This window comes from Oncorhynchus keta, unplaced genomic scaffold (genome assembly GCF_023373465.1).
Source record: "Oncorhynchus keta strain PuntledgeMale-10-30-2019 unplaced genomic scaffold, Oket_V2 Un_contig_6244_pilon_pilon, whole genome shotgun sequence".
Lineage (NCBI taxonomy): Eukaryota > Metazoa > Chordata > Actinopteri > Salmoniformes > Salmonidae > Oncorhynchus > Oncorhynchus keta.
The window spans coordinates 443,596-455,920 of NW_026288751.1; the positions used below are offsets into that span (position 1 = coordinate 443,596).

The following is a 12,325-nucleotide window of genomic DNA, read 5'->3' on the forward strand; positions in this document are numbered from 1 at the left end:
CAACAAAAACAGATGCTGAGTTGAGCAGGATTCCAGGCTGATGTTTTTCTACAAGTATTGTTTTTTCCACTGGCTAGTTCTTAATGAGGTGAACTGACCTTTGCACTACTGGGCACGAGTCTGGCCAAATTCTTCTCTGTCCCCGCGACTGATGCAGACTGTCGTGATGGTGTGCAAGCGTCTGTGAACCGCAAGGACGTGTTGGCTGGTGGGGAAAATGATTCAATATGTAGAAGGTTACGCATACTTCATAATTAACCATTTAAATCCAAAATTGTATAGAGTAAGTGAGTGTATGGTGGTGCAGAGTTTGGATTAGGGTGAAAGTGGTGTTGTATGGTACAGGGTTCAAGTCTAAACGGACTAATTCAGTATGGGGGTATTTGGGTTAGCTGGACAAAGAGAGCAACAGAGGGACTCACATGCCGAGTCGGACAGGGCTGTGTGGGAGGATTTCCGGGAGCTGTGGGAGGACACTGAGCATGCCCCGCTCATTCTGTCCTGTCCGGGAGGGTCCAGATTGGGACAGATGTCCAGGTACACCTCCTGAGCCTGGAACACACAGGATAGACAGAGGAGTATCAAGTACTGACAGTGCTAATAAGATCTGGGACATATTAGCTTTTACCCACTCAGAATACACACAACAATGCCCGACACTTGAAAGCTCTGTATTTGCATTGAATTTCACTATCCCACTTAGCTCTGAACACTGACACAGGATTGGGAAGTAGAGCACTACTGTACATGATTGTAATGTACATGATTGAACGTGGTAAAATGGCTGTTTATTGGGAAACTTGAATACTGGATGTTATTGTAACATTCTTTATGATTCATTATTTATATTTGATCCTAGTGACTCTTCTTCATACCTTTATGGAGGACGAAGTGGCCATCTCAGGTGACGTCTCCTCCAAGCCAAACTCTCTCCTCCTCTCCGCTCTCACCTCCGCGTAACTTCAAGTCCGTGACAGAGTGTGATAGAAAGACAGATCAAATGTCAAATGATTTGCCCATAAGCCTAGCTTTTCCATCAACAATCAATCACATTTGTTTTATAAAGCACTTTTTACATCTACCCAGTCTAAAGCTCCAAAGAGCAAGCAATGCAGATGCAGAAGCACAGTGGCTAGGAAAAACTCTCCAGAAAGGTTGGAACCTAGGGAGTAACCTAGAGAGGAACCAGGCTCTGAGGGGTGGCCAGTCCTCTTCTGGCTGTGCTGGGTGGAGATTACAAGAGTACATGGCCATTAAGGCCAGATCTTTCTTCAAGGTGTTCAGATATTCATCCTCAATTTACAATATCTAATGACAGACAGCTGCCTGAGGGTTCTGACCCTCAGGCAGCATCAGAGTATATTTGACCAAACATGACAGAGAGAGACAGAGGAATTAGGTTTACCTGACGACTGTGTGAGTGCACACTATGAACTCTGGCTTGGAGTTCCACTGGTGGTATGTAATGTAGTAGTGTGTCTGGAGCCAGATCCACTGCTGACCCTTGGTCAGAAACCGATAGTAGCAGGATTTACCCTTCCCAAACTGCATTACTGTGAAGACAACACAGGGACATTTTCAACAGAGCAGTCAGGCATACACAAATCACTACACTGCCCTTGTTCCCAAAATCCTAAAACATCAGGAGTAGCAAGCTCTAAGCAGTCTCAGAAGTCTGGGCTTTTTATGCACATTGGTGAAGTGGAAATAGAAATGTAACTACAGTGGGATGACCTCTTTCTTTGAAATGGCTGCCTGGATCCTGTGGTAGTGAGGGAGAGCGGGAGAGAGGGAGAGAGGGAGAGAGGGAGAGAGGGATGAAAGAGGTAGTGGAGAGAGTTGCTTACATTGCTTATGACACCGAGCTATAAGCTCCAAGTCATCCACATGATAGTAATCATAGCCAGAAGTCCCAAGAACCTCAAAGGGCAAGTAGCCGATGATTGGTGAAGCTCTGGAAAGAGAGAATAACCAAGATATTAGGCAGCTATGTTTTATAGCAACAGACTGGTTAGACTGTGACATTTAAGTATTTATTTTGTCGGAATGTACTATTTTGCAGCCTTGAGAGAATAACTTGATTGATAATGCCATAATTACCTTGACAAGTACAGTGAAAAATACATGAACATGATGATTAATAAACCTACGTTTGTACTGCCTCAAGCACACAGGGCAATATAACTTCATATGATCCATAAAGTTATGACACATTGACAGAATATCACCACACTAAATAGGCTAGGGCTGAGCGAGTGCGATGTTGCAAAAGCCTAAAAAATGCGTAAACATGGCAATGTCGTATAATCACAGCTATGATTATGACGTGATTTTGGCTCACTTGGTGCATTTCATTCATTAATGCTCAGTTAAATCCACTTAGCCTAGGCCCCCATAAGCCAAATTCAGAATGGCATGCAGGTCACATTATAGCGGGAGCCATTCTTGAGACCCAGCGCAGAGCACAGCAATTTGGCAAGGAGCTGTGAATGTCCAACTATAGCTCAGCAGAGCACAGCAGTTTGGCAAGGAGCTGTGAATGTCCAACTATAGCTCAGCAGAGCACAGCAGTTTGGCAAGGAGCTGTGAATGTCCAACTATAGCTCAGCAGAGCACAGCAGTTTGGCAAGGAGCTGTGAATGTCCAACTATAGCTCAGCAGAGCACAGCAGTTTGGCAAGGAGCTGTGAATGTCCAACTATAGCTCAGCAGAGCACAGCAGTTTGGCAAGGAGTTGTGAATGTCCAACTATAGCTCAGCAGAGCACAGCAGTTTGGCAAGGAGCTGTGAATGTCCAATTATAGCTCAGCAGAGCACAGCAGTTTGGCAAGGAGCTGTGAATGTCCAACTATAGCTCAGCAGAGCACAGCAGTTTGGCAAGGAGCTGTGAATGTCCAACTATAGCTCAGCAGAGCACAGCAGTTTGGCAAGGAGCTGTGAATGTCCAACTATAGCTCAGCAGAGCACAGCAGTTTGGCAAGGAGCTGTGAATGTCCAACTATAGCTCAGCAGAGCACAGCAGTTTGGCAAGGAGCTGTGAATGTCCAACTATAGCTCAGCAGAGCACAGCAGTTTGGCAAGGAGCTGTGAATGTCCAACTATAGCTCAGCAGAGCACAGCAGTTTGGCAAGGAGCTGTGAATGTCCAACAATAGCTCAGCAGAGCACAGCAGTTTGGCAAGGAGCTGTGAATGTCCAACTATAGCTCAGCAGAGCACAGCAGTTTGGCAAGGAGCTGTGAATGTCCAACTATAGCTCAGCAGAGCACAGCAGTTTGGCAAGGAGCTGTGAATGTCCAACTATAGCTCAGCAGAGCACAGCAGTTTGGCAAGGAGCTGTGAATGTCCAACTATAGCTCAGCAGAGCACAGCAGTTTGGCAAGGAGCTGTGAATGTCCAACAATAGCTCAGCAGAGCACAGGACGTACAATTTCCTCCCTTGGTTTTTACCTTCTTTACAGTTATCTAATAATCTCGGGGAGGTTGCCATCCTCCCTGCTCTGAATTCACAAGGGTCTTTGATTAGCAGGTACTAAGGGATTTGATTTGATACTGCACTGGTGGTGTCATGAATGATCGAATGTTGCAGTCTGCGCTGTTTCTCATTGGTCCTTTATCACCTGTGACATTGCAGACTAATCTTGTGTCTCACTCTCACTATCCAGGGCAGGGCAGCAGGTCTAAATGCCTTACTTAGTGAGGACGCCAGGCCACACAGTGGAAACTAGCACAATCAGTCAGTCACGCCACTAGCACCAGCAGTCTGCTGAACACTGAGCCTGTTCACCCAAAGCCAATCAGATGGAACATGACCAAGGGACACAGTGGGTCAGTATGACACGCCAGTAGACAGAGTTTACAAACAACAATGTCATGTTAATGCCATGATAGGGGCAGGAGAAAACAGCAGTTGTCCTCTTAAATATATATGTTACTGTTGCGCCAAAGATATGCAGCCCAGAGGATGCCAGTTGATGGGCACCGATGACAGTGTGGCTTTCCATCAGGATATGAAGCTACTCAATTAAAGACTGATAACAGATGGAGGACAAAATGTACAGTTTTCTTTGCTCCTCTTACCTGTGATCTAAGAACAGGAACTTCCATTCAAGGCTGTGTCTGGATGTGAATTCATCACAGGGATCTTCCACATTACACAAATCCTGGTAAAAGTAACAAAAATACAATTTAAGACACTAGAGAACCAATCCTTAAATCCCCCCCAAAAAACTATTGGTGACCATGTAATTATAAGGTTCTATCTACGAAAAGTCTAGATCTGAGTTGTAAGTTTTCACGTCATATCTCAGAACTGCATTGTACTGAATTCCTCATTCATAACTAATCAAGTCCCACACCATAGAGGCACTTAAAGTGCAGAGTATCAAAATCCTGAGACTTTTGTAAAATAGTTTTTTTTTAGGGGGGTGTTGTAATTGTAACCTTGTAAGTCTCAAAAGTGGATCCGTGTTGTGTAAAAAGGTTCTTTCTGGCACTTAATGATATGATTATTTCAACGTTAATAGAAAAGTAAAGCCATTTAATGATTAAATGAATAGAATAACCTTCCTTCCTTCAAACCACATGATGTAATACATCATTTCATATTCAACATCAATTCAATCACCAAACACTTGTCCTTGCATCAAAGCTAAGAACAGCTTCTATCTCAAGGCCATCAGACTGTTAAATAGCCATCACTAGCCGGCTACCACACAGTTACTCAACCCTGCACTTTAGAGGCTGCTGCCCTATGTACATAGACATGGAATTACTGGTCAATTTAATAATGGAACACTACATACCGCTTTACTCATTTCATATGTATATACTGTAATGCCACTCCGACATTGCTCATCCTAATATTTATATATTTCTTAATTCCATTCTTTCTATTTTACTTTTAGATTTGTGTGTATTGTTGTACATTTTTAGATATTACTGTACTGTTGGAGATAGGAACACAAGCATTTCGCTACACCTGCTATAAAATCTGCTAAATATGTGTATGTGACCAATAACATCTGCTAAATATGTGTATGTGACCAATAACATCTGCTAAATATGTGTATGTGACCAATTACATCTTCTAAATATGTGTATGTGACCAATAACATCTTCTAAATATGTGTATGTGACCAATAACATCTTCTAAATATGTGTATGTGACCAATAACATCTTCTAAATATGTGTATGGGACCAACAACATCTTCTAAATATGTGTATGTGACCAATAACATCTTCTAAATATGTGTATGTGACCAATAACATCTTCTAAATATGTGTATGTGACCAATAACATCTTCTAAATATGTGTATGTGACCAATCAAATGTGATTTGATTTTGACTTTAAAACAATAGTTCAATGAAATGACAACTACCCTCTACAGTGATTTCAAAAAGTATTCACACCCCTTGACTTTTCCCACATTTTATTTTGTTACAAAGTGGGATTAGAATGGATTTAATTTACATTTTCTGTCAACCGTTTACACAAAATACTCTAATGTCAAAGTTAGAAAAAATATATAATAATAATTTTAAAAAACACTAATATATCTGGATTAGAAAAGTATTCAACCCCCTGAGTCTATACATGTTAACACCTTAGGCAGTGATTACAGCTGTGAGCCTTTCTGAGTGAGTCTCTGAGCTTTGCACACCTGGATCGCACAAAACTTTCTCTGTCAAATAATGTTGATCATTGCTAGACAGCCATTTTCAAGTCTTAACATAGATTTTCAAGTCGATTTAATTTTTTTTAAATGTAACTAGACCACTAAGGAACATTCAATGTTGTCTTAGTAAGCAACTCCAGTGGTTTTGCCCCAAAGATAATGCTTTGTATTCAGGACAAAAAGTTATTTCTTTTGCCACATTTTTTTGCAGTATTACTTTAGTGAGTTATTGCAAACAGGATGCATGTTTTGGAATATATTTTCTCTGTACAGGCTTCCTTCTTTTCACTCTGTCATTTATGTTAGTATTGTGGAGTAACTACAATGTTGCTGATCCATCCTCAGGTATCTCCTACATTAAACTCTGTAACTGATTCAAAATCACCATACTGTCAAACTGTCAATCAACACAGCTCAGGTGGTGAATAAGCAAACATATTGGTGATTTGCTATACAGCTATAGGATTGGGTGCAGCACAAACGTCAAATTATAAGAGAGTATTGCCATAATAGTTAAATATGCAGCTCAAAACAATGTTGGTGATCAAAAATATGAACTGTTTACTTTACAAGCTCATCAGCAGAGGGGCAACCATTTTTAGCAAAGGCCTACTGCTATTTTTGTATCTAACAATTGCTTGAAATGGATCATTTGCTTATGAAACTTGCATTTGGAATTGGTTTAAAATGAATTATTACCATAGGCACTGCTCTTCACTTGCACTCTCCAAACTCCAGCCAGTGGAAAGTGATTATTTTCTCTTGTTGAAATGTTTTCTCTTGCTTTCATATGTTTAAATTCATAGGCCCTATGTGGTATATCTATATTCAAATAATTGCTAGCGTTTCATCATTCCATCCCCATACCGTTTTTTGCAACACGTAGATATTTCTGTTACATGTTTGACAGGCCTACGATACATTTGCATGTAGACAAACATTAATTCTTTTATTTTATTTGTATTTTTATTTCACTTATATTTAACCAGGTAAGCTAGTTGAGAACAAGTTCTCATTTGCAACTGCGACCTGGCCAAGATAAAGCATAGCAGTTCGACACATTCAACAACACAGAGTTACACATGGAATAAACAAAACATACAGTCAATAATACAGTAGAAAAAAAAAAGTCTATATAGTGAGTGCAAATAAGGTCAAATAAGGGAGTTAAGGCAATAAATAGGCCATGGTGGCGAAGTAATTACAATATGGCAATTAAACACTGGAATGGTAGAAGTGCAAAAGATGGATGTGCAAGTAGAGATATTGTGGTGCAAAAGGAGCAAAATAAATAAATACAGTATGGGAATGAGGTAGTTAGATGGGCTGTATACAGATGGGCTATGAGCAGGTGCAGTGATCTGTGAGCTGCTCTGACAGCTGGTTCTTAAAGCTGGTGAGGGAGATGGGAATCTCCAGCTTCAGTGATTTTTTTCAGTTCATTCCAGTCAGTGGCAGCAGAGAACTGGAAGGAAAGGCGACCAAAGGAGGAATTGGCTTTGGGGGTGACCAGTGAGATATACCTGCTGGAGCGTGTGCTACGAGCATTCGCAAGACTCATGAGGTAGAAGTACTGTTTATTTAATTAAATGTATGGTTTCCTTTGTTCATATTGCTTGAGTTATGCCGGGGTTCTGTGTGTCTGTCATTCTGTTCATTCTGGTTGTGCGTAATATCTGCCCAAGCGCCTCAGTGTGCATAGAAATAGGCTACGTGGCCTGCGCTCCACGCTCTGGAGTCAGAACGTTGAACAAGATAAAATAACTGTTCCGTGTATGCACGGTGTTGAAATATCATTAATAATCATTAAGTCGGATTAATACAAATGTAACAATGGATGTGGAATTTTCCTTTAAATTGTAGAACCAGTTTTATTGGTTTTAATTGCCAATTGGATAATTGTATGTTCCCGGGGGCCAAGTGCTTATTATGTAGGCCTACCTGTTTGAGCTCCTGTTAGACAGATTTACTTTCTCAAAAGGAGGCTGTATAGTCTTGCCCTCTATCTGTGTCAGTTCAGATAGGACGGGTTAAGCCTGATACAGAGGCTATTTCTTTTGGGCTAATGCCTGTGTATATTTGGTAAATCTACATGTATATTTTGTATGATCTGGCGCTTTCACCATTGGATTACCAAGACCTGTAAATAAATGTACACTCTGAGCACATCAACCTGCCTTGTTTTCTGCTGATGTCATGCCCTTACGACTGCTACATGTCCCTATTTTACACTTACAAATGCTAATCAAAATAATGAAAAATGCTGTCTGGTGGCCTCAATAAATAGACAGAGATTTGTAGTTGAACAAGTCGTTGCATGCATAGAGTTTTTTGTTACTTGACTTGAGACTTTACTTGAAAACTTGTGACTCGACTTGACTTGCTCTTAAGACTTAACTCGAGTCTTGACCCGTTCTACTTGGGACAAGACTTGAGACTCAGACCTTGTGACTTGAGACTTGCTTGTGACTCGAATAATAGTGACTTGGTCACACCTCTGATAAGCCGTAATGGGCAGTCATTACCATCACGGGACTTATATGAATTGTTTTACTCAGTGTTGTTACAGCATTCAACCCACGTAAAGCATAGTTCATTTAATGTCTAAAACAATTATCGAAACCGAAAACCTTTTTTAATAATCGAACTGACCTCAAAAAGCATTAATCGCTCAGCACTAATCTACTAAATGTATAGTTCTGAGATATGGAGTATTATTCAAGTCCCAGATCTCAGAACTGTTTTGTGATGTCTTCCTCTTTCATGACTCAATGCATCCCCTTACACGCAAATATGTTTGATTGGAAACTCAGTAATGTGTGATTGGATTGAGATAGAACCTTATAAAATCAAGTTCAAAGTTGCTGCGCAGATAGAACTTTCACATACATTTTTTTATAAAAATGTCATCGTAAATAGATGTATTTTATTTTATTAAGAACACCTTCTCTTTTCATGACATAGACTGACCAGGTAAATTGAGGTGAAAGCTATGATCCCTTAATTGATTTCACTTGTTAAATCCACTTCAAATCAGTGTAGATGAAGGGAATAGGCATTGAGACAATTTAGACATGGATTGTGTGTGTGCCTTTCAGAGGGTGAATGGGCAAGACAAAATAATTAAGTGCCTTTGAATGGTGTATGGTAGTAGGTGCCAGGAGCACCGGTTTGTGTCAAGAAGTGCAACGCTGCTGGGTTTTTCACGCTTAACAGTTTCCCGTGTGTATCAAGACTGGTCTACCACCCAAAGTACAACTATGGGAAGCATTGGGGTCAACATGGGCCAGCATGCCTGTAGAATGCTTTCGACACCTTGTAGAGTCCATGCCCCAAAGAATTGAGGCTGTTCTGAGGGCAAAAAGGGGGGAGGGGTCCAATGTATGTCACGTGATGGATCATCAAAAGAGCAACTATGTGAACAACAATTTTTTTTTAACCAAAAAAGTAGAATTATTCCAAGGTCTTTAAAAAATATATATATATATTATTTTGCGATTGCAAGTGAAACATGCAACCCAACCAGAAGTGACAAAAGAATAATATGATGAATCACAATGCAAAAAACTCTAAGACAGGCCTTACGTATTGTCATTCCAAGATGGCGTAGCAGTGCAGACGTGGTTTGTCGTCCTCTCGTTTACTTTTTGTATTTTTCGTCTTTTTTGGATATATATTTCAATATATATTATATTATTATTATATTTTAAATATCTTTTCCATTTTTTTATTATTATATACCTTCCGGTAACCCGCCTCACCCAATGTGACACGGATCCGCTATTTTTTAGACCTTATAGCCAGAACCTCCATCAGAAGCTAACCAGCTAATTAGCTACTAGCTATTTAGTCATTGTTAGCCACTGCTATAGTTGCCTTTACCTTCTGCAGAGACACCCGCTGTTTTTTTTAGCCTGGATAATACTTGCTAGCCTGCCAGTATCGGACTGTTTTCTCCACTACAACGCCGGATTAATTTCAAATCCCACCGTACCTTCTTCGCTGTGCAATCCGGTTTTCGAGTTGGTCATGGGTACACCTCAGCCATGCTCAAGGTACTAAACGTAATCATAACCGCCATCGATAAAAGACAGTACTGTGCAGCCATCTTCATCGACCTGGCCAAGGCTTTCGACTCTGTCAATCACCTCATTCTTATCGGCAGACTCAGCCTTGGTTTCTCAAATAACTGCCTCACCTGGTTCACCAACTACTTCTCAGACAGAGTTCAGTGTGTCAAATCAGAGTGCCTGTTGTCCGGACCTCTGGCAGTCTCTATAGGGATACCACAGGGTTCAATTCTCGGGCCGACTCTTTTCTCTGTATATATCAACGATGTCGCTCTTGCTGCGGGTGATTCCCTGATCCACCTCTACGCAGACGACACCATTCTGTATACATCTGGCCATTCTTTGGACACTGTTAACTAACCTCCAAGCGAGCTTCAATGCCATACAACACTCCTTCCGTGGCCTCCAATTGCTCTTAAAACGCTAGTAAAACCAAATGCATGCTTTTCAACTGTTTTCTGCCCACACCCGCCCGCCCAGCTAGCATCACTACTCTGGACGGTTCTGAATTAGAATATGTGGACAACCACAAATACCTAGGTGTCTGGCTAGACTGTAAACTCTCCTTCCAGACTCATATTAAACATATCAAATCCAAAATTAAATCTAGAATCGGCTTCCTATTTCGTAACAACGCCTCCTTCACTCACTCACGCCGCCAAACATACCCTCGTAAAACTGACTATCCTACCGATCTTTGACTTCGGCGATGTCATTTACAAAATAGCTTCCAATACTCTAGTCAGCAGACTAAATGCAGTCTATCACAGTGCCATCCATTTTGTCACCAAAGCCCCTTATACCACCCACCACTGCGACATGTATTTTCTAGTCGGCTGGCTCTCACTACATATTCGTCGCCAGACCCACTGTTTCCACATCATCTATACGTCTATGCTAGGTAAAACTCCGCCTTATCTCAGCTCATTGGTCACGATAACAACACCCACCCGTAGCACGCACTCCAGCAGGTATATCTCACTGGTCATCCCCAAAGCCAACACCTACTTTGGCCGCCTTTCCTTCCAGTTCTCTGCTGCCAATGACTGGAATGAATTGCAAAAATTGCAGAGCTGGAGACTTATATTTCCCTCACTAACTTTAAACATCAGCTATCTGAGCAGCTAACCGATCACTGCAGCTGTACATAGCCCATCTGTAAATAGCCCACCCAATCTACCTACCTCATCCCTATATTGTTTTTATTTACTTTTCTGCTCTTTTGCACACCAGTATTTCTACTTGCACATCACCATCTGCTCATCTATCACTCCAGTGTTAATTTTCTAAATTGTTATTACTTCGCTACTATGGCCTATTTATTGCCTTACCTCCTCACGCCATTTGCACACACTGTATATAGACTTTCTTTTTTTCTCTATTGTGTTATTGACTGTACGCTTGTTTATTCCATGTGTAACTCTGTGTTGTTGTTTGTGTCGCACTGCTTTGCTTTATCTTGGCCAGGTCACAGTTGTAAATGAGAACTTGTTCTCAACTAGCTTACCTGGTTAAATAAAGGTGAAATAAAAAAAATACAAAAATTAATGGCTTTTCAAAATGTATTATTTTGTTCTTCCTCTTTACCAGGTAATATAAAACATCTGTATGTTCTCAAATGGAATCAGCAAAGATTTAGCAAAAGAAACACGATCTTACCTTTAAAAACTGTGGAGTGACTAATCGTACAGTGGCAACAAGGCAGACCTGCTCTTCCAGTGATGACTGCAGGGTTCTTGGTAATGTCAACTCAAACCCGTTACAAGAGGAAGTAGGCACTGAGTCAAACAACAGAAACAGTCACTCAATACCTCCCCAGAGGATGAATGTAGGCATAGCAAATATAAATACACAGCAACAATTAATTTGGTGTATTACAACAGTATATAGTATAGACACGAGGAGTGATTATCATGAACCCCAAACATGTATATCTGTTACAAGAGGAGTGTGTGCTGGGGATTTTGCCCTTTAATCACACACTCATTTGAGAAAGGAAAATCAGCAGGACTGTGGCCCCTGAAGACTGTGGTAGTGATCCCCAGCTGAGGGTTGGGGGTAATGGCAAATCAGGCAATAAATATTTGATTAGCAGTGACTGGAGTTATTCTACGAGTGCCAAATAACTTTACATAACCGTTCAATCTCACCACACTCTGCCTTTCCATCTCACCACACTCTGCCTTTCCATCTCACCACACTCTGCCTTTCCATCTCACCACACTCTGCCTTTCCATCTCACCACACTCTGCCTTTCCATCTCACCACACTCTGCCTTTCCATCTCACCACACTCTGCCTTTCCAGCTCACCACACTCTGCCTTTCCAGCTCACCACACTCTGCCTTTCCATCTCACCACACTCTGCCTTTCCAGCTCACCACACTCTGCCTTTCCAGCTCACCACACTCTGCCTTTCCAGCTCACCACACTCTGCCTTTCCAGCTCACCACACTCTGCCTTTCCATCTCACCACACTCTGCCTTTCCATCTCACCACACTCTGCCTTTCCATCTCACCACACTCTGCCTTTCCATCTCACCACACTCTGCCTTTCCATCTCACCACACTCTGCCTTT

The 12,325-nt window shown here is 41.4% G+C and overlaps 1 protein-coding gene across 4 annotated transcripts in view; it reads right to left on the reverse strand.

The window, feature by feature from the left end:
* Positions 1-12,325, reverse strand: part of LOC118391805 (neuronal PAS domain-containing protein 2) — a 78,522-nt gene that overhangs the window by 14,722 nt on the left and 51,475 nt on the right. For all 4 annotated transcript variants that reach the window (XM_052511031.1, XM_052511030.1, XM_052511032.1 and 1 more), the window contains 7 exons: positions 11,407-11,525; positions 4,078-4,160; positions 1,848-1,954; positions 1,406-1,553; positions 876-960; positions 423-552; positions 99-205 (listed from right to left, as the gene is read on the reverse strand). In XM_052511031.1, coding sequence (XP_052366991.1) covers positions 99-205; positions 423-552; positions 876-960; positions 1,406-1,553; positions 1,848-1,954; positions 4,078-4,160; positions 11,407-11,525 — 779 coding nt within the window. The remainder of the gene's footprint in view (positions 1-98; positions 206-422; positions 553-875; positions 961-1,405; positions 1,554-1,847; positions 1,955-4,077; positions 4,161-11,406; positions 11,526-12,325) is intronic.